At 36.6% G+C, this 23,533-nt stretch overlaps 1 protein-coding gene across 8 annotated transcripts in view; it reads left to right on the top strand.

Moving 5' to 3' along the window:
• The window catches only part of LOC140443381 (uncharacterized), a 742,015-nt gene that overhangs the window by 697,249 nt on the left and 21,233 nt on the right, over positions 1-23,533 (top strand). For all 8 annotated transcript variants that reach the window (XM_072534614.1, XM_072534615.1, XM_072534616.1 and 5 more), the window contains one exon: positions 4,426-5,891. In XM_072534614.1, coding sequence (XP_072390715.1) covers positions 4,457-5,891 — 1,435 coding nt within the window. In that variant the 5' untranslated portion in view covers positions 4,426-4,456. The remainder of the gene's footprint in view (positions 1-4,425; positions 5,892-23,533) is intronic.

Raw genomic sequence — 23,533 nt, 5'->3', positions numbered from 1 at the left:
ACATTTTCATCAACTTATTCAAAATCTGTTAGCTCTTCCGGTCCGTAGGTGATAGTAAGTTCAAACTGTCTAATGGCCCAAACATGTGCCCAAACATCTAATGGCAAGTCATCTTCATCATCACTCAATCCTTGATCTTCCAGCCATCCTGCGTGTTTGAAGGAATGTTTTATTGTATTGCTCGTCACCTCGTCCCAGGATTTACTAATCATTGGGACGGCGTCAAAAATGTTTAGTTTAAGATCGCCATTATTCTCAACCAATTCCATCAAAAGTCTTCTCCTGTAATGGCTTTTCAAACTCTTGATGACACTTTGGTCCATGGGCTGAAGGACACTCGTTGTGTTTGCTGGCAGAAAACAGAGTTCGATGTTTTGAAGGTCGCGCAATACAGGATAAACAGGACAATTGTCTACAAGCAAAAGAATTTTTTTCCCTTTAAGCTCGATATGTCACTTTCTTATCGCTTCTTCAAATATTTCCGAGGTCATCCACGCACTCTTGTTTGCTTTATAGGTCACCGGTAGATTTTTTATGTTTTTAAAGCAATATCACTAACAATTTTGGCTTCACCGAACCTGTCATGTTAGCGGCCACTAAAACTGCAATGCGTTTCTAAGAGAGCTTTCCACCAACGCACTTTTCCAATTTAAATTTTAAAGTTCTGTTTGGTGTCATTTTAAAAAACAATCCAGTCTCATCCGCATTGAAAATGTCGTCTGACGCATATCGTGCCTTCAGTCCAGGCCACACGTTTTCTAGGCAATCATTCGTTACGTTTTTGTTAACATCGCGAGCCTCTCCGCTACTTTGCCTGTAGTTGATCTTGTGCCGCAGCTTCCACTTGCACAGCCAACTTCCTGCTACCGCCCTCCATCTCCGCTTTAAGTCACTTTTTTCTGTCCTTCCATATCGTAGCCACAGTTGACTGAGACAGCCCCGTCCGGCAAACGACATCCAATTTCTTTTCACCTTTCTCTATTGCTCGAGTTATCGAACTTTTCCTCCACCGAGAGCAATTTACGCTTTTTCGAAAACATGTTGACTGTTGACACACTAAGACACAACTCAAACTGGAAATGAAAAGTCGTCAATAGATGACAACATGTGTGTGATAACAGTTAGGTACGCCGCCCGAACAATAAACGTGAGTCACTTAATTCTCTGATAAGGAAGAGTAGAATGGGTTGCCGCATTCCCTAAACGCAAAACAAAACAACCGCTGGACAATGACCTTGCCACTCGTGACTCAGGTAGTCTGAACTTTAAACACAATAACACATTTGTCATCAACTATTGAACCCTAAAAATTTATCGCTATAAAGAGAGAACGATATCGGTATAGAGAAAGAATTAATACATTGTTCTTATGACGAATCAACGTTTACTATTTTCATCGTTATAGACGAATTATCGTTATATAGGGAATGGTATAGAGAGAGACTACTGTATGTCATTTTGTAGTGTTTTGTCCATTCGATAAGTCCACATTTATTATCAAAGTACCATTTATGTAGAATTTATACAAAACATGTTAAAAGTTTTGGTAGGCGTATATTTTTACAATGCATCACCAGTTTTATTCCAATTATATAAATAAAAAACTTGTTTTAAAAGATTGTTTTATTTCTTATAGGTAGTTTTACTTGGAAAAAATATTTACACTTCACTACACTCACGTCTGTTAATTTAGATATATACAAATATAAATTAATATTTATCATTACTTAGTATTGGTGCAGAAAAGTTAACAATACCTGAGATAATATTATTTATAATAGAGTCCACATAAGGAACCAGGAATAAATTAACTCTTGCTTTATGAATTTTAAAGATTTTTAGCCGTTATATAGTTCTTTCAACGTTTACTCTTGCTGAAGCAATTTCAGGAGTACAAAGAGCATCTTGCATTGATAACTGTTTTCTTTTTCCCAAACATGGCGGTCTTATTAATTCGATTTTCTTTTTAATGCATTCATTTTCTATCAAAAAGCCCTTATCTACGATTATAGCATCCTCATTTGGTGTCAATTTGTCCAATAATCTTGATTGAATAAACGTTTCATTGTCTGAGATACGGCCACCATAAACAGGACTTACAAATGTAATTAAACCAGATGGTGCTATTCCAATCATAACTTTTAAAGTGTGGTCCCCTTTGTAGTGAGAATAAGTCATTACACGACACTTAGACACTTGTTTTTTTGTAAAAGTAATTCTGTGCAGTCCAAAATAATTTTTTTTTAGGAAATTTCTTAAAACTAGTAGGTATCCTATTTTGGATCTCTTCTTTTCTTGGCCAGGGGATTGCAGGTTTTAATACTTCAGAAAGAACTTCCACCGTTATCTGAAAATAATTTCGTGCCGAGGCACCAAATGTAACAGAAAGGCAAAGAAAAGTGAGGTCAGTTTTTAACACTAGAACAATACGTTGTTTTAGCTGAAGCAAATCATACAAAGTAACTTTTTTGCCTTCACTTAATACAGATAAGGTCACTTGGATAGCCTTCTCTTATGTGCTGATTTTAAGTGAGTGATCCCGATGTAACTCTGGACTATTTCGGATGGCTTCTAAAACTGCATTAATTTTTGTACCAGTGTTAATTTGATTTCATCTTCCGTAAGTGTTGACGTTGTTGGATTTGAGTCAATCATTACATCTTTTGAAATAGATACTGTACTAGATAGATGCCTTTGTTTGGCTCGTTTTGATCTTTCTTCTCGAGATGATCTTTGTGAAGAGGACAACAATTTGTCCAAAGATCGAATAGGTAGATTCTTCAATGGAATGGAACTTTTTTTGTAAAAATCGTTTACCAGTCTTCATATCTAAAAAATTAGTAAAAGGTTATTTCAATGATTAAGAAAGAACCAGGCTGAGACATTATTACCTAAATAAATTTGGAAAGTAGTGGAGATGTATATCTTTCGTACATCGACCAGAACATTGTGGAACTGAACAATATCTATTACTTTTCTTCTTATCGCTCATTATTTTTAATTATTGATGAAATTTATACTAGTTTTAAACTCTAATTTATTCAAATTTTTGACATTTATCCCTATTTTATTAGTTACCTATTTTGACAGCAGTTGGCAGCAAGGTCGTTTGAGAACGCGAATAGGTTAACAATTTCTTAGGAGCGTAGGCGCAAAATTTTGGGCCAATGTTTTTTAAATGTATTCATTTTTTTCGAATCCTGAGAAAACTAACAAATATTTTTGAAAAATTTAAACGCAGAATGAAAGATTACATTATTACCGAGAGCCGAAAGTCCCTTAGAATAAACAAAAAGTTTTTTTGAATGAGATATTTGAAATTCAAAATCACACTAAATTTTCTCTTTTTCCACCCCTGTAACTTATTAAAATAACATTATAGAAGTTTTCAGAGACTTTCGGCCCTCGGTAATAATCATCGAGTTAGAATCTATGGAGAAGCTATGAGCATATTAACGTGTGTATTAAAAACGGCGTAGGTAGGCTTGGCTAACGGTGATACCAATATGGCGGTGGGATCATGGCCGGACTCAATAATATTAAAACTACTATAAAAATATGACTAGTTATTCAGAAGATTTAATTATAATCTACAAAGTGCAATACATTTTTAATAAACTATGATTTATTTATCCCGCGGTAAACACTAAAAACACGATATATTATACATAAAGATAAATTAATACAGTCAAATACTATTAATTTATTCTCTGAAGTACGGGCCATTACTTTGTTTACATATTTGTATACTAACCTGTAGAACGTTATTCCTGAAGATTTTTTATTAATATTGCTTCTTCCACTGCAACTACGTTGAGAACAAGAAACCATTATTATGCACTATCACAATATATTATTACAGTTTCTATAAAAGTATTATAAAACTAAAAATATTCGAAAAATAACAAACGTAAACAAACATATACGATCTGTCAAAAGTGTCAAAACAATATGGCCGAAGTGAGGTCGTTTTTAGTCACGTGATGCCCTCTCCATAGATTCTAACTCGATGGTAATAATGTATTCTTTCATTCTGCGTTTAAATTTTTCAAAAATATTTATTAGTTTTCTCAGGATTCGAAAAAAAAAAAGAATGCATTTAAAAAGCATTGGCCCGAAATTTTGCGCCTACGCTCTTAATTTTTAATTTATATTTTTAAAAAACGATTTCTGAATTGTAAATCGAAACGTAAAATGTGATTTTCATTACAGTCAATGGTGGTTTAATGCCATATAAATACAATATTTAATTTAATATTAAAGACGTATAATTTTAAATCTATCATAAACAAAGGCCATTTAGCTTCTATTAATATACATATGAACTTATTTGTTAGGATAATCGGTAAAGCAAATAACTAGTTTTATTTTATTTTTACTCTTTTAATTTAGTCAAATGCTAACATCTATTTTTTTTTGTTTCAGATATTTAGCCTGATTAACAAATAGTTCAACGATGGATCTCAAAATCATGTATTTATTCTTAAGTTACCTGGCTTCGACCATGGCGCAAGAAGACTGGGAAAAACACTGCAACAAATGCCATTGTCTGTGGGTGAGCGGGAAGAAATCTGCAAACTGCGCAGCAAGAAACTTTGATACCATTCCAAATGACTTAAGCGGCGATATTAGAGAAGTTGACTTTTCCAACAACTTCTTCTACTCGTTGGATCAAAGGGTGTTCGAGAATGCCCATTTAGTAAATATACATAAATTAAAACTACAAAATTGTACCATAGAGAAAATCCACCAGTGGGCTTTTACTGGTTTAGGCTTAGTGATTGAGCTAGACTTAAGTACAAACAATATTGTTACGCTGAACAAATATGTATTTCGACCTACTGTTAGATTAAGGACTCTAATATTAAGCCAAAATAGGATACAAATATTAGAAGATGAACTATTTTCTAATTTGACTTATCTTCAAAAAGTTCTATTGGACCACAACGAAATTGAGACGGTTTCGCAGGAGACATTTCGAAACCTTCCAAATTTAAAATTCGTCTCTTTGTCATTTAACAAAATTGAGAGAATTACTTTCGATATAAAAGAGCAGTTGCCAAAATTGTCCAGCTTGAATGTCGAGAACAACCGGTGGATGTGTGACTGTGAGCTCGACATTTTTAGACGGAGCGTGAAAAACAATAAATTAATCACTGATAAAGTCATATGCTCTGGTCCCAAAAGACTAGAAAACCAGTCATGGCTTGAAGACTCCGTAGTTTTTGCATGCTCTCCAAAAATAGTAGATGTAGGACCATACAGTACGGTTCAAGCTGCTACAAACAATGTTACTCTTACATGTAAAGTTATAGGCGACCCAACTCCGGATGTAGATTGGATTAATAATGGACTTATAATTGAACGAGACCCTAGAAAAGACAAACAAAAATATTTTACGTTTAAGGAAACCATCGGTGGTTATACTTGGAATAACTTGACTATCGTAAATTTAAATTACAAAGACAAAGGAGAGTATAAGTGCATCGCTAAGAATCCTGGTGGATATACCGAAAGAAATATTACTCTAGATATCCTTCCAGGTGCACTAACTGGTGGTGGAATTGTTGGAACACTATCAACAAGCACGACTCTCGTAATTGGACTTACCGTTGGCCTTATTATACTTCTATTTCTTGTACTGATTGCGCTGTTCTGCTTTTGTAGAAGAAGTACTCATGGATTTTATTCAAAGAGAAGACCCAATGCTACTACGTCAGAGGAATACATAAATATGAGCACTGGGCAGGCAGAGATTAAAAAAGGACTTATTACTGATGTTAATCCAGTTACAAAACCGCCTCGTACATCAGTTTCACCGTCAGTTGTTAGTGGAGGAACTGAAGTCAGCGACGTTAAGAAGACTTTATTGGATAACGAATCTGTTTTTGGTAAGTTTAATAGATTTACATAGTATTACAATAATATTAATTTAATTAATTAGATCACTAGAAATATGTATGAACTGTATATAGTAGTTTACCGAGAAACTAATCACAAGCATTGCAATTGCCCGTAATTGATTTACGAAACTCAAACAATTATTATGCAATATAACTTAAAATATCTCCTTCTTCTTCTTTAGGTACTCCTTTAAGGAGGTTTTTGGAGGTTTTGCATTGGATCTTTGAGTAACGTTATAAATGTTGATTTAAGTCATTCTTCGGGAATATTTTGTATATTATATATGTACGAGGCGTGTTTTTTAAGTAAGTACCGTTTTGGAATTAAAAAAAGACATGCAAAGATATGGCAATAATTTTATTTTTACATGAAAGCCTGTACCTTAATCTACTTTTCTACATAATTTCCGTGAATATTGAGGCACTTGTCATAACGTGGCACCAGTTTTTGAATACCCTCCTGATAAAATTCTGCCGCCTGACTTGTTAACCACTGCATCACAAATGTTTTGACTTCGTTATCGTCTTGAAGACGCTGACCGCCCAGGTGTTTCTTCAAGTGCTGGAACAAATGGTAGTCGCTGGGCGCCAGATCAGGGCTGTATGGAGGATGATCTAGAGTTTCCCATTTAACTGATTTGATGAGATCTTTGGTCTGATTAGCCACATGTGGACGGGCATTGTCATGCAGCAAAACGATACCCTTACTCAACTTGCCACGTCTTTTGTTCTGGATTGCACGATGCAGATTTTTCAATGTCTCACAATAAGACGCTGCATTGATTGTCTCATTACGAGGCAGAAACTCCACTAGCAATACTCCTTTTCTGTCCCAAAAAACTGTGCACATGATTTTCCGGGCAGAAATTGTTTGCTTAAACTTCACTCTTTTGGGTGATGATGAATGTCGCCATTCCATGGATTGTTGTTTCGATTCTGGTGTGACGTAGGCCACCCACGTTTCGTCACCAGTAACAATTTGGTCTAAAAAATCTTCACCTTCACTGTGGTACCGCTCAAGGAAAGTTAATGCACTGCCTAAACGTTGGGTTTTGTGCAAATTTGTCAACATTTTTGGAACCCAACGTGAACACAATTTCCGGTAATTCAAGTTCTCGGTAACAATGCGATACAAAACACTACGAGAATACTGAGGAAAGCAGTCGGACAATGATGAAATTGTAAAGCGTCTGTTTTTTCTCACCTTTTCGTCCACTTTCTGCACCAAATTTTCATTAACGACCGAAGGACGCCCACTCCGTTCTTCATCATGCACATTTGTGCGGCCATCTTTAAATGCTCTCACCCATTTCCTTACCATTCCATCACTCATAATGTTTTGTCCGTAAACTTCAACGATCTCACGATGAATATCGATCGGTTTTACGCCTTTAGCACTAAGAAATCGTATAACAGCCCGTACTTCACAATCAGCGTGACTCACGATTATTGGAGGCATATTAAACACTGGAGTAAACAAGTATACAATGAAGAATCAGACTGTAATGGCGTCAGTGCCTAGACAAGAGATGTAGGTAACCAGCGCTCATGCGCGGAACGCCGACCGTAGCGCTGCGGCGGCGGAATCACAAAACGGTACTTACTTAAAAAACATGCCTCGTATATTGTATCATTTCTCGTTAGCTACTCGTATTTTTGTTCTGATTTCTCTCTGTGCGGCTTTGTATTTGTACACATTCTTATTTTTGATTGTCTTCTTTTGTTCATTAATTTACCCAAATCCGCTATTAAATCCCGTTACACCGATAGTGTCTCATAGTCTTCATAATATCTTGCTCCCCAAAAGACACTCGCTCATCAGATCTTTACCATACGAATTCATATATCCTTCACCCTACATCCTGTAGAGTAAAAGCCCTCGGATATACTCCGTAAGAGTCACATTAAAGGACAGGGTTAGATTACTTTTCCGTGGTTTCTCAACCTCATTGCACCACCATACCTGTCATAGGTGAGGACCTAGCCTTCTGCGCGTGTGACTAAAGAAAGCCCAATAATTCTGAAAGTAATCTTCTTTTTATGCCTGATCAGTGTTTGTATTGAATTAACTATCTGACATTCCCCGAAGAAGCTTTCCGAGTACCATCTAGGAGTCAACGCAACACCACTTCTTCTAGGCCCATGCCTTGTTTTTCTATCTGGCATTTAGATTTACAAAATTAGCTCTCCAAACCAATCCAAATTCGAATCTCATTCCTTAAAGAGGCTAAATGAAGGATCACGTTCACAGTTCTCCATCTCACACATATTTTCCAATTTCAGAGTATAATAATAATGACAGCAGCAGCATACAAACACAGATATGCAAAAAAATGGCCTACCCCCGTAATTGAATACGGGTCTTATGATAGTTCTTAAATCGTTTCCATGTAGTAGGTACCTCAATTTTCATCAAATATTTTACTGGAAATAAACTGTCGATTATCACGTAAAGTTATTCATTTGACGTTTTTGTTTCATTTTATATTTTGAAAAATCTTCTCTCTTTCAACTCGAAACATCGAGAAAATAATTTATTTCTGTATCCACCCTGTCATGTCGTGTTTATTTTAAAACTGACATCACTTATACAATATTAGTCCACTCGTCGAGAGAGTTGATCCCTAAAAATCATACGAATAAGCTGAATTTTGCCGGGAATATTAATTTTGGGACCTTAAAAAGATGCAAAAAAGTTAACCACTTTTACCCCCGGGCTTTCCCCTAAAACCCCCCTTGCATGTGGGTAAAAACGCAAATAAATCGATTTACCAAGAATCTGTACGCCATAGAAAAAAATGTTTCAAATAAAAAATGTAGCGAGATAATTTTAAACAAAAATGGTTATTAGCACTTTTTGTGTAGAATGAACCGTTCTCTCAGAAACAACGCTTGAAGCGACCGTCGATTTTGAATGCAATTACGCGCGCGAAATCAATGTCCAATAAAATTTGTATCAACTCGACGGTAAAAATTCGATTCGAAGCTGAACTCTTTACGTTTAAAACGCATCTTGATTTTTTTCGATAGAACACTTAAATCAACAGATATCGAACTGTTACCGTCGAGCTGATACAAAAATGTTATTGAACATTGATTTCGCGCGCGTAAATGATATTCAAAATCGACGGTCTCTTCAAGGGTTGTTTGTGAGAGAATAGTTCATTCTACACAAAAAGTGCTAATGAACATTTTTGTTTAAAATTATCTCAGCTACATTTTTTATTTAAAACATTTTTTCTATTTTCAGATAAACTGCTCAACGAAAGTTAGGGAGAATTTTCATCTATTTTATGTTCACAGATCACAGTTAGAGAGTTCACAATAAACTTAAAGTTGTGAAAATTAAATTACTAATTAATTAGTTCCAGAAAAAAAAAAGATAACAAAATTCTTTATAACAAATGGTAAATTTTAAAAATCAAGCAACTTTTTTTTAGTACTTTGTCACCTCGGGGGAACAAATAAGGGTCTAACCACCTTCTGATATCCCCGGGTGCTCTGTAGAGGGCTTTGAATATACTGTCAAGAGTTCCTCTACTTAAGTCCATTTACTGGGTATGGACTTGGAAAATATTTATCTTCGGTGTCTTGCCTTGAAAAAGGCAAGATATTTCTTACATGACAATTTCTTCGTCGAAATAAAAAAACACCAAGTTAAGTTAAAACAATTCTCAGCCGCAGAGTATGGAAAATAAATGCAGGAAGCAGAGCCCCGAGAGCACTAAGCTCTCGGAGAGCCCGTGAGGGACTGACTTGGCTGACCTGAAAATCGCCAATATTTATATGCGCTGTCCGAGCGATAAATAGGGATTTCCAGGTCAAGAGCCATTTGGAAAATTCGAGGCGGGGCGATGCGCATCGAAATGCGTACTAGTCCACAGACTATGGCATTCGATGACAACTTCATATTACTGTTTGGCAACGTATCATTAAATTTTTAACTACTGACGAGTTTCAGGGTGGATCGTGTATAGTTAATATTCTCTGTAGCTGATTCTAAGCATGTTCGATGCAGTTGACATTGAGAATCCTCGGTATAGCGGCAAACGAACATTAACATGATTTTTTCGAGCTTTAAATATTCATCAAATGGAAGACCTAGGTGAAGTTGCCTCATAGTTAAAAAGTGGGAAGTCTTCACCAGTGCGGTGTGAAATCTTGTAATAAAATTGTTGATATGGTTTTTTAACCGCATATAATTTTAAAAAAAGTTAAAAATAGTTTTGGTGACAAAGTATTTCCCTTTCGTACCCCTCTGCCAATTTTTATCTTCTCTGTCATGCAATGAAGGTTTACAGTTGTTGATGCATTATTGTATATAATTCGAATAATATCCGCATACTTATGATCTATTCTGCTTTCTGATAGTGCTTTTAAGATAGTGACTGTTTTCACTATATCAAATGCTTTATGGAACTCAATAAAAATAGGAGTTTATTATATTCAATAGACTTTTCGACTAGAGTTTTAAAGCACTTCAGGTGGTCATTTATTCCTTGGTCCGATCGAAACACTGCTTTTTCTGATGACTGGTATAATTTTTCCATTTAGTTGGAACGTTTTCGTTATGCAGACATAGATTGAAAAGTGTTTGGATTCTTGACATGAGAAGTGGATCTCCTAGTTTAATTGCCTCAATGGCTACATCATCTTCCCCGGAGCTCTATTATTTTTCATATTTTTATTTCTATTTTTATATTTCATGTTGAATTTCATCCCGTGATATATCTTTTATATCGTCCGATCCTATACTCTGTACCTTTCGTATTGGCTGTATTGGCCATAAATTTTCACTACGTGTAATATACCTGGTTTATTTGAGACTACATTTCCAGTTTTCAAGGTGAAAGATTTTATTTTTGCCATTTTCGATTTTTCTCCTCGATGCTTTCATGCTTTGGTTTTTTTTATAGTTTTTATAATTTTCTCGTGCCTGTATCTTGAATAACGTGTCACAATACGTTCTAAAACGATAACCTTAGTGAAGAGTATAGATTTTCATTCTTCCCGTTCGTATATGTGTTACAGAGTCCAAACCCTCGTAAAAAACGTGTTGATATCAAATTGAATTCTGAAAGTGTTCGAACGTAGCTTCTGTTAAAATCGTAATTCTTTTTTGATTAAAAACCTATTCACTATCGAGTCCTTTTTGACCTAATAGAGTAAGATAACGGTCCTGTGAACACGTAATAATTCCTGAGCCGTTAATTCTAATACGTTCAGTAACATTTCCGGTTTAGTTCTAGCGAATATTTAATCGGTAGACCATGCTTTGCGATAGACGTAATTATTCACCTATGTACCGGGTTTCTCATTATATTTTGACCCCCACTTATTTTCCTTAATTTCGGGAATACAAAAAAAGTTTCAAATAAAAGTTGTATTATTTTATCCGTACCGACCAACAATGTAGCAACAGACCAAATTTTGTATACACGGAGTGCTCAATAAAATGCATCTTCAATATTTCAAATGGGACACCCTGTATTTTTTTATAGTTTTGAGTAGCCCTGCATTTCCTGATTACAAACATATAACATTGTGTAGCATTAGTTTTGTTCTATAACGGTGTATGGTACTACTATACTATACTAAGATAAGAAAAAAATATATTTGGAGAATCAACAAAATGACTTACAATACATTTAAGCTACAATACTACATTTAAGATTCAAAAAGATTTCTAGATTCTATACAATTTTTTGTTGTTTTTCAAATCGCTTACGACAGCTTAAAACAAAACATAACATTGGATTACTCCCATCCCTAGTGTGAAAACGAAGAGAGCAAATCAGCCAACTCCTAGCGGATATTAAATCTTTAAAAAAGGGAGGTGAACAATTATACAGGGTGTTTCAAAAAGGTATGTCATAAATTAAATCACGCATTCCGGGTACAAAAAAAATTGATTGAATCCAACTTACCTTAGTACAAAAGTGTACACAAAAAAAGAATTCTGTTTTGTTCTATTATTTTTTGGATTAGTTTTAATAGTTGTTTGGCCAGATCTGATTCTTCGTACTTTAGGAGTTCGTTCGATATTCTGTCCTCTCCTGGTGATTCTCTATTCTTTAATTTCCTTAATACTTCCTTTACCTCTTCCTCTTCAATATTTATTTCTTCGTTTGTCGTCACCTCTGGTGTTGGTGGTTTATTATCGTCACCTTTAGCAAATAAGGATCGAAATTAGTCTACCCATGTTTCCTTCTGAATGTGTTTCGTTTTTATTAGTTCGTTCATCTCTTTTCTTTGTCCTCTGATCATTCTCCATATTTCTTTTTGTGTTCCGTAGAAGTCGTGTTCCATCTGGTTTGGGAAGCTCTGCCAGTGTTCCCTTTTTATTTGTCTAACTAAAGTATTCGTTTCATTTCTGATTTGTTTATAGTGATTATATGCATGTTGTGTTTGTTGTGTTCTGTATTGTAAAAACTCTTTCTTCTTCTTCACATTTTGTCTTCACTTCTCTAAACCATGGCGTTTTCTTTTTTGATATGTTAGTGTTTTTATCGGATCCGATAGGTAAATTAGACAATCTTCATTAAACTTAAATTCCTCTTCTGTATTAACAATATCCATCTGAAGGTGCCATAAGGAATCGTTAAATGTACCTATATTACATATGAAAATCGCTCGTGCATTACAGTGAAATCTGGACTCTGAAAGTATCTTCCACTACTGTGGATTCACGGAAGAATGATACGGATATCATGGGAAAAACAAGTATGAAACAAAGATGCCCTACAAAGTAGGTACTAACAATATTCGAGAACTCTTAAAAACCATAAAATGTCAAGAAAAGTGGTACAGTATGCGGTACTGTAGACTAGTGAGAAACTTCATACTGTTTTCTGTATTTGTAAAATTTGATAAAAGTAGTTTTATTACTTATTTATTATTTTATATAGATTTTTATAGATTTTAATAAGATTGGAAAAGTTTACATGTTGTATAACGGACACATCTCGTTGCGTAAATGGACTCTTCCAACTGTTTACTGTAATTGAAAACTACGAATCGCTATTTCGTGGCGCTACACTTCTTTGATGTTGTGTCGTGGCGCTACTTCCGAGACGCTCGTCTCATCATTTTACCATAGAGAAAAAAATCGGTTGCCTGTAAAGTCGGTTTTACGGGCGAAGATTTTACGTGACAACGTCTTTTTCTCGGTAGAATATTTATTGATATGAATATTATTAAATTGCACAATAGGAACAAGGAATTGAATGAAAATAAGAATTGCACAAATTTTAACTATAGAAATATATTTTGTTTACTAAAACATTGTACATGTAAACTTAAACTTAACTAATTTCTATTTGAGTGATTTTGTTGAGGATAGGACGATGATAGGAGAAATAGCATCGCACCAGCGGACCGATCATGTTTGAGTGGGAGAGAGACGCAAGGCATTCGCCGGTCCGGCGGGCCTCTCTCTCGTTCGGTGACTCATCGTAACAGACGTGAGCGGGCGTTACACTTTTTCATGAGTGACTCCGAGCCACAACCTAATTTAAGACGTTGTCACGTCAAAAAGTTACAGCTCTTTGAAGTTACAAAATAAAAATTGTTTTTTGCATTGTCTCCTAAACTACTTGACATTTTGTAATAAAAATGGACACGTTACTTTCTTGTTATGAAAGCATTTTTCATAAAAAAGAAACAACAAAATCTAAGCGCACAAAAAAATTTTAAGGTGTACTTTTGAGTACGTTCAAATCAAATGAATTTTGTGGCATGATTAGTTTAACACATTATTTTTAAAAATTTTTTGCCTTCTATCACTTTTTTCAAAAAACAGTTTTTATTGAGTTACGGTTCTTTTTAGGTTAAAAGTTAAATGCATATCTGCCATTTCCTGAAATTGTAATATCAAAATATTAATATTAATCTTATTCACACAATAAATGATAGCTTCAAATTATTGACTATTATTGATGAAACTGTTTATTGTATCCATAGAAACTAATTGTAATTTTATGGCCAACTAGGAAAAAACTAGTTTTTCGAAAAAATTTTAAAAATAATGTGTTAAACTAATGATGCCACAAAATTCATTTGATTTGAACGTACTCAAAAGTTTGGGGGGATTTAGGGCTGCACACCCCCCTTAAAATTTTTCTGTGGGCTTAGATTTTGTTGTTTCTTTTGTATGAAAAATGCTTTCAGCACAAGAAAGTAACGTGTCCATTTTTATTACAAAATGTCAAGTAGTTTAGGAGATAATGCAAAAAGACAATTTTTATTTTGTAACTTCAAAGGGTTTTGTAACTTTTTTTGTGTACACTTTTGTACTAAGGTAAATTGGTTTCAATCAATTTATTTTTGTCCCCGGAATGCGTGATTTAATTTATAACATACCTTTTTGAAACACCCTGTATCTAATTACTAAATAAATCATACCTTATATTATTATCCAACTGTTTGTCAATATTTTCTTTCCTTATGTTGTGTTTTAACAATTTTTCTGCCATAAATTGTGGAACGATATCCGTACGTAGTTGAAACGCCGAGTAAAATGGCCGCCTTAGGTAAGTTAGCTGTGAAAATCATAACGTTCCGAAGAAAACGAAGGTGGCTGCTTTTCGAATACCGATTTACACAGAAACTAGTGATTGTATTGGAGTTTTTGTTTTGCCAACTGCGTCCAAAAACTATTTTTGATGAAACGTGGAGTTGGCCGGTGTGCGAATTAAGGTATCGATATGCGGTTTTGGTGTAGAAAGGGACGATAGGGCAGAGGTGTCGGATTATTGGACGTGCCGGTTTATTGAAGCACTCGATTACTGAGATTCTCCCGTAATACTTTGTGGTGGATTAAAGAAGCATTTGCTAGGTTTTTTTACTTCAATTTAATCTGGAGATATCCAAACTTTTTGTATGGCAAACGTTTTATTTGAATATAAGCAATTTCCTTTACTTTTGACGAGCAGTTTATGTATCATCAATATAAATCTCATCTAGTAGAGCATTGTTATGTTGTAATTTTATATTGCACATACTGTAATCACCTACATACTTTACTAATCATTGCATACGTGACAATGACCTAGTTGCCAGCCATAGTAATCTAAAAAAAAACAGAATTGCATATTATGACCCATTTTCCATAAAACAAAGCAAGATTTGTCAAAATATTATTGCCTTAAGTTGTTGAAAATCGTTCACAATCCTTAAATTATGTTAAAACGGTACTAAAAAGCCGTGTGCGTGATCTTTACTAATGTAGTGAATTACAAAAAAAAAACAAAAAGGGAAACTGGTTCAGGAAGACTCGTTAAAAAGCCAGAAATGAAGTAAATGGTTTCTTTAGTAGTGAATACAAAAAAGTCGGGCGTTCCATTTAGAATATTAAAAAGGTTACATAAAACAGGGGAAGTTATTCAGAAAATAATATGAGAAGCAATTTAAGGAAAATAAAACCTTTACGGGTGCTTGATTATACATTTCTGTTTGGGATTGGGGAATCATTTGTTTAAAAAGATAATATATGGAATGATACTTAAATCAAATTAGGCATGTTTTATCTTTTTTAATTATTAATTTTACGCCATTTTTGCCAATATGAATTTATCAAACATTTTTTTAATCAATATAACCAAAGTACCGTTAGGTGTTTAACCATATTTCGTAATAGTTAGAGTGCCCGCCGGCAAATTTTTTAGAGATTTATACTCTCTTGAAACTTCTTGTACGGCTTCCTTGGACCAAGTCTGCCACAGTTTTCCTCTGTGACTTTTTTTGGTTCGGGGGCGTTTTCCCCCTATATTTTTCGAAACATCATGACCGTTTCACGACATGTGCAAAAATGATACATACTCTTGCCATATTTATTGAATGGCTTGATTTCAGTGAATAATAATAGGAAATAATGTTCTCTGACGCCATAGATGGGTCGGTAAGGGTGTCCACCCCCCTCCCCCCCACAAACATGACCGAAAAACGGTCAGTGCAAAAATGATAAGTAACCAGCTAATTTTTTCTGTATGCCTTGCTTTAACGAGGAAACTAACGGTTCTATTATTGTCTGACACCAAAAGCAAGCCCTTTTTCCAGTCTGACGCGTCAAACGTGCCCTTCTCACGTCATCTCTAAAATTATAAAATGATTAATACTCATCAGATATCGATATATATTGTCAAAAAAGCAATACTTAATCAATACTAAAAAAGTCTGACGTTTAAATTGGGGCATAACTCGAGTCTGACTCAAAAACCCTATTTTCTTTAATGATCGTACTGAACTTTTAGTAATCATACACAACATTAATTAATGCAGCAAATTATTTCTACATCTAATATTATTATTAAAACTGCATTTCGAATACTTTATAAATTATGATGCGTATTTTTGCATTATTCTAATTAATTAATTAATATAGTATATTACATATTTTAAAACTTAAAACAACATTAATCAAGGAATTTTTGTTTCGCGAAACACTAGTAAAAATTTAACACATGAGTAATTTATATAATATGATGCATATTATTTAAACTATTTGTTAAAAATAAAATTGTTTATTTATCAAAAAAATTTTAATAAAAGTTAATATTATTACAAATACGTGCCATATAATATCCATAAATTGAATTAATATTCTTTATGTTAAGTCTTTTATTTATTTATAATTATTTATATTTTGTTGTGAATTCTTTAATTGTTATGTCTTTAATTTATAATGTCTTTATCAAAAGGTTCTTATCTAAATTTATTAAAAAGCACAATAACTGATATTAATTTATTTATCACTAAAGATACATAATTTATTAAAAAGCGAACGTAACATTTATCGCGGGCGCAAATCTTCTTTATTAACTGTTTCCTGTTCTCCAAAAAGTCCTGTTATATATTCACTACTGTTAGACTAGAAACGTCTACGGTCTTCTCGACTAGACAGAGCGGCGAATTGTTCTCAAAACCGGTATGGTTAAATCGGCTTGTCTCCAGAAGGTTCGAATTGTTGTTTTTATTACAAAGGGGGACCCATCGTGTGTCAGGTAGGCATTACCTAAAAAATACGTGAATGAATGAAAATATTAGTAATAAATATATTTACGGTTTTGGGTCAGAATTTATCGTAACATTGCCCCCCTCTTAAAAGATTGTTCCTCCTGGAACCTTGTCGGGACTGGAACCGGAACGGTATGCTGGTATCGGCAACTGGACCCTCTTTTACAACTTCCAGTTGTATAAAAATGACAAGGGACGGTTTTCTCTCCGCACCAGTAACTATGCGGATTGCAACAGACTAACACCTGGACTTCGGTGTCTTTAAAGATCTCTTCCACCATATTTCGGATAACCCTCCAATCTAATTGGCGGCACTCCAACTTTGGCATGGCTAACTTTTGCACGTCGGACTCCAGTACGTGCTCTCTCAATTGAAGTAAGGCTTCCCATACATCTCGGTAGGTAGGTTGGTCACGGGCAGTGTCTTTTGTTACCAGGTAGAAAAGGTAACGTGATGCATCTTGGAGTTTCAAGGTTTTACCGGGAGCTGGCACTTGGCATTGAAGTTCTGCAACTCGACCAAACTTCCTTCGAAAGACGGATGCCAACCCTGGTGCGTCTTTGATACTGGCCGGGATGGTAAGGGCCAGCGAGTAGTCATCGGGGAGCGCGAGTAGATCTTGCTTTTCTTCAGTGGTAACACCATGTTTCGCTTTACCGGTACCTCCATAGGCACCCATGAATTCCTCAAACGTGAGGTCAGACACATCGTGGACTTGGTTTACTTCCACTTCTTCATCTACGTTGTGGTCACCTTCGAAAGACGCCAACCGGTTATGGTGTACTATCATCGGCTTTCCCCTCGGAATCTTGCTTATTCGGTAGATGACATCGTTGATCTTCTCCATAATTAGGTATGGGCCTTCCCAAAACTGCTGCAATTTGGGAGAACAACCTTTTCGCTTCTTGGGATTATAGAGCCAGACCTTGTCGTTCTTCTTAAAGCAACCCTTTTCGGCTTGTGTATCGTACCGTTTCTTCATTCGGTCGCTAGCGATCTGAAGGTGGGAACGGACCAACTCATGTACATCGTCCATTCTTCTTCGTAATTCGATCACATAATCTTCACCTGCTACATCTTCTCCAGGTCGACATCCAAACTCGAGATCACAAGGTAGTCGCATTTCGCGTCCGAATAGGACTTTGGCTGGTGTCTGGCCTGTTGATTCGTTAACAGCAGATCTGTAGGCCATTGTGAAGAACGGAAGGTATTGGTCCCAGTCTCGCTGATGATCGGACACCATCTTTGCCAAATACTTGCCAACTGTCCTATTCATTCGTTCTATCATACCATCCGATTGCGGATGATACGCGGTAGTTCTTGTTTTCTTCATGCCTAGTCTATCACATATTCCTTGGAATAGATCGCTTTCGAAGTTCCTGCCTTGGTCACTATGTATCTCCAAAGGCACTCCAAATCGGCTGATATATTCTTGGATCAACTTATCTGCAACGGTGGCGGCCTTCTGGTCAGGAAGTGCGTAAATCTCGACCCACTTAGTAAAGTTGTGATGGGTAGCTCTTTCGGGGCGACAGACTCAGTAAAACACAGGTTTGAAATAAAAATAAATCTATTAAGTATTTATATACAATAAATAAAAACTAAAAAAAGGAATTCTACGTTGTATACAAAAATAAAATGAATTCTACGTTTCCGTCTGGGTCCCGCGATGAATGAATATTCCCCGGCAAACGTCTATAAAAGAAAAGAAACTAATTAGTACTACTAATATACTCGCTTTCGCTTCAATTCAGAGAAAGCTCCGTATATGCTCGCAAACAAAATATTTAGCTGTGCAGACCCACGGCAATGTTCAATACACAATGCCGACGGGTTCCGCTTGGCTAAGGACAGAGTATGATCCTCAATACGGAAATCTCTGTCCCGGTTGGTTCTGTGCAGATCCACGGTAATGCTCAATACGCAATACCGATGGGTTCCGCTTGGTTAGGGACAGAGTATGATCCTCAATACGGAACTATCTCTGTCCAGAATGTCTCGCTGGTTCAGTACACCGGCGAGTCAGGGAGCCTAGAGCGCTAGCTGCAAGACTGTCTAATTCCGCTATTCACACGCCTTAAATAGCCGTTTGAATCCCACTTCACCGTCAAGTTGTAGAAGTGGATGCGCAAATATTGACACTCCCACGGTTCGAACTGTTAAACGATTAAAGCATCGTTACAAAGTAATCCATTACTACCAACATGTACTTGCCTCCATTCTCACTTTCTGGAAATGGCCCAGCGATGTCCAAAGCTATTCTTTCAAACGGGCTTCCAACATTATATTGTCTCATAGGAGCTCTCCTTTTTCGGTAAGGCCCGTTACTCGTGGCACAAATAGTACATTTCTTACACCAGTCTTTTACATCGTCGGAACTGTTCATCCAATAAAACCGTTCCCGAATTCGCTGAAGGGTTTTCTTTACACCAAAATGCCCTCCCGATGGACTGTCGTGTAACTGACGAAGTACTTCGGCTATTCTGCTCTTTGGGATGACCAACTGTCTTCTCTTCTCTGAACCGTCATCATTTTCCAGGACTCGTTTGAGCAAGCCATCTTCGATGATAAATGAGTCCCACTGGGCCCAATACGTCTTAACTACTGAGCATAGGTTTGATATTTCCTGCCAAGGTGGTCGACGGTTTTCCTCTTTCCATTTTCGGATTTTCTGTATAACTGTATCTCTCTCTTGTTCTTCCCTTATCTTAGTAGGCGTCCAGTCGTCGTTGACAATCGTCGTTCTTAGCACTGCTGCTTCCTTGGATTCCGTTTTGTTGCAGTGGGAACACTCTGCTGGGCATGGCCTTCTGGAAAGAGAATCAGCGTTTCTATGGCTAACTCCGGCCCGGTGCTCAATCTTAAAATCGTATTCTTGGAGTCGTTCGATCCACCTGGCTATCTGACCCTCTGGATTCTTAAACTGCATCAACCACTTAAGGGCGGCATGGTCGGTTCGGATTAGAAACTTTCTGCCATAGAGGTATTGATAGAAGTGCTCTACTGATTTCACTACTGCCAGAAGTTCTCTTCTCGTGACGCAATAATTCCGTTCTGGTTTTGAAAGAACTTTACTAAAATATCCGAGGACTCGTTCCTGTCCTCCTTGAATCTGAGACAGCACTCCTCCAATTCCCACATTACTTGCATCCGTATCTAAGATGAACTCTCCTTCTGGCAGTGGATACCCCAAAATTGGTGCTGTTATTAAATGCTTTTTCAACGTTTCAAAGGCATTTTGGCAGTCTATATCCCAGCGGTATTCTCTTGCTTCCTCTGTAAGTCGCGTTAATGGCTTAGCGATATCTGCAAACTTCTTAATAAACCTCCGGTAGTAAGTACATAGTCCAAGAAAACTTCTCACTTGATGTTTGTCAGTTGGTTTTGGCCATTCCTTAATGGAATCGATTTTTCCCTTATCCACGGCCACTCCTTCTTTACTGACTATATGACCCAGATAATTGACTTTACCTTGAAATAGCTGGCACTTCTTGGGGTTTAGCATCAATTGGGCAGCTTTAAGTCGATTAAAAACGTTTTCTAAATTCCTCAAATGATCTTCGAATGTCTCCCCCAAGACGATTATGTCATCTAAATAAACCAGGCATGTTTTCCAAGATAACCCTCTCAACACATTTTCCATAAGCCTCTCAAATGTCGCAGGAGCATTACAAAGTCCAAATGGCATAACGTTGAATTGCCACAATCCAGATCCTGTAGTGAAGGCTGTCTTTTCTTTATCGACTGGGTCCATTTCTACCTGCCAGTATCCAGACTTCAAATCTAAAGTAGAAAACAATTTACTTCCAGCCAATGTGTCCAATGTGTCATCGATCCGAGGCAGAGGATAACTATCTTTCTTGGTAACGTTGTTCAGCAAACGGTAATCCACACAGAACCCCGTCGTTCCGTCTTTCTTCTTAACCAGGACCACCGGAGAGACCCATGGACTCGTAGAAGGTTCTATCACCCCGTCTTTCTTCATTTCCTGAACAATCGTTTCAGCTTCCTCTCTCTTCGCCTGTGGTAATCGTCGAGCTGTTTGACGAATTGGCTTAGCATTACCAGTATCAATTTTATGCTTAACAACGGTAGTTCTTCCCGTCTTTCCTCCTTTCGGTACGAAAATATCACGATACTGCCGAAGAAATTCCCTTAATTTCCTTTTCTCCATCTGATTTAGAGACTGTCCTGCAACTGCAACCATTTGGTCGAATTTGTCGTTGGAATTATCAGATGTTGTCGCCTGACGGATTATGGATGTCACAGGTACACAAGTTCCTACTTTTGTCTCTTTCTTTATGGTCACTGGGTAGTCGTTGACATTGATAAGTCTCACATGAATTTCCTTAGCCGAAGTCACCAATTCCTTTCCAATTATGATTCCACTGCCAACTTCATCGTCGTGGTTCCAAGGCTCCATCATAACAGGTCTCCCTTCGTCCACAATTCCCTGTAGTCGCGCTACTATGATCGTTTCGCTTCTCGCAGGCACGACTGTATCTTCTGTAATGGCTGCTTGCACAGTGTTGTCATTATGTGGATGAAGAAATACCTCCTCGTTGCCAACTTTGATTACCTTATTCTTAAAATCCAATTGGAATCCATGCATATTCATTACGTCCATTCCTAATATAACATCCTCTTCGATGTCAGCAACTATAACAGTATGGACGAACTTTTCTGCTCCAATTCCCAATTGTACCTGGATTTCTCCATGAATGTTGGCATTTTCACCTGTAGCGGTCCGAAGTCGCAACCTCGTTGGTAACAGTTTCTTACGGCTGTTTATAACTGTTGGACGTATAATGGTTCTGGTCGCTCCGGTATCCACCAACAACGTATGTCTTTTACCATTTATTTCTCCATCTACATATACACTATCTTCACGACATTTCAAAGAAGTTATTAGTATGAGAGGGTCTTTGGAAAAGTTTTGGGTCGAAGCTGCCCCCCTAAGGCTGACCCGTTTTAGTTTTCCTGATGGTGAGTTTCTTGATTTGCGTCGTACCTAGGGTGCTTACAGGAGCTTCGTACGTGTCCTATTTCGCCACAATTCCAGCATCTGATGGTCTTCGTTTTCTTGTATGTCATGCTTTTCATCATATTAACGAGCTGGTCAAGTTTATCTTCATCTCCTTCCTCTTTTACAGTCCTTACTTTACTGTACCCGCCAGAGGCCTGCGTAGCTGACTCGTATTCGAGGGCGGCGGATAGGACATCAACCAGCGTCTTGTGACGAGCTAATCGCAGTGTTCTCTGCATTTCATGATCACGAAGACCATCAATAAACGTTTGAACGGCCAATTTTTCCATCATGTCTTCGGGGGCTGTTGGATAAGCATATCGTACTAATCTGGCAATATCTACCTCATATTCTTGAAGAGCCTCATCTTTCTTTTGTCTTCGATTTTTAAGCTGCGACTGATATACATGCTCCAAATGTTCGTGGCCATATCGCATATTTAACCTCTTCTTCAGTTGTTCGAAATCATCGGTCTCCTCTACGGCTATGGTCTGAAGCACATCTAAGGCATCTCCTCGAAGAGCGATAGTCAGGTTTACAGCCTTTTCTTTTTCAGACCATCCATTCGCTCTTGCAGCTGATTCGAACTGTTTCATGTAGTTGTTCCATGACGATTTTCCGTCGAAAGTTGGGACTTTGACATGCACAGAACTTCCACTTCCTTCAAATTTCGGCCGTGTTTCCAACTTACATTTTGTCTCGTCTTCTTTTATCTCCACTGTAATCGGATTGTTACCTCTCTCTGCTGTCCCTGTTTCCTCCATCTTCCTTTCCATCTCTTTCCATATCTTTTCTTCGAAGGCCAACATATCGGCAGCAACTTGGTTTTTTAACGAAGACACTCTATCGTCAAGAGCAGATATCTCTGAAGTGACTTTAGAGATGTTAGCAGAAACTTTGCTTTCTAGAGAAGAAATCTCGTTAGAAACTTTGCTTTCTAAAGAAGCGATGTCGCCGGATACTTTGTTCTCCAATGATGCGATGTCGCCGGAAACTTTGTTCTCTAATGATGCGATGTCACCAGAAACTTTGGCTACATCACCAGAAACTTTTACTACATCACCAGAAACTTTGGCTACATCACCAGAAACTTTCGAAATCGACGAGAGGACAGCATCATGCTTGTCTTCAAATATATAAGTTTCCGGATCCAAACCTTCTTCTTTTAAAGCGTTCTTTAGTCGTTGGACTAAATCAGCCTTTTTCCCGGTAGAAGCTAATTCCGTATCTTCAAGATGCCTTCTTAAATCCGTAACTGTGAGCTCATAAATCGTAGTCATTTTCACAATTTATTTTATATTCACTTTGACACCAATGTTAAGTCTTTTATTTATTTATAATTATTTATATTTTGTTGTGAATTCTTTAATTGTTATGTCTTTAATTTATAATGTCTTTATCAAAAGGTTCTTATCTAAATTTATTAAAAAGCACAATAACTGATATTAATTTATTTATCACTAAAGATACATAATTTATTAAAAAGCGAACGTAACATTTATCGCGAGCGCGAATCTTCTTTATTAACTGTTTCCTATTCTCCAAAAAGTCCTGTTATATATTCACTACTGTTAGACTAGAAACGTCTAC

This window comes from Diabrotica undecimpunctata, chromosome 6, assembly GCF_040954645.1.
Source record: "Diabrotica undecimpunctata isolate CICGRU chromosome 6, icDiaUnde3, whole genome shotgun sequence".
In the NCBI taxonomy this organism is placed as follows: Eukaryota; Metazoa; Arthropoda; class Insecta; order Coleoptera; family Chrysomelidae; genus Diabrotica; species Diabrotica undecimpunctata.
The sequence above is the reverse complement of the archived record's forward strand: the minus strand, read 5'-3'. Positions and strand labels throughout refer to the sequence as shown.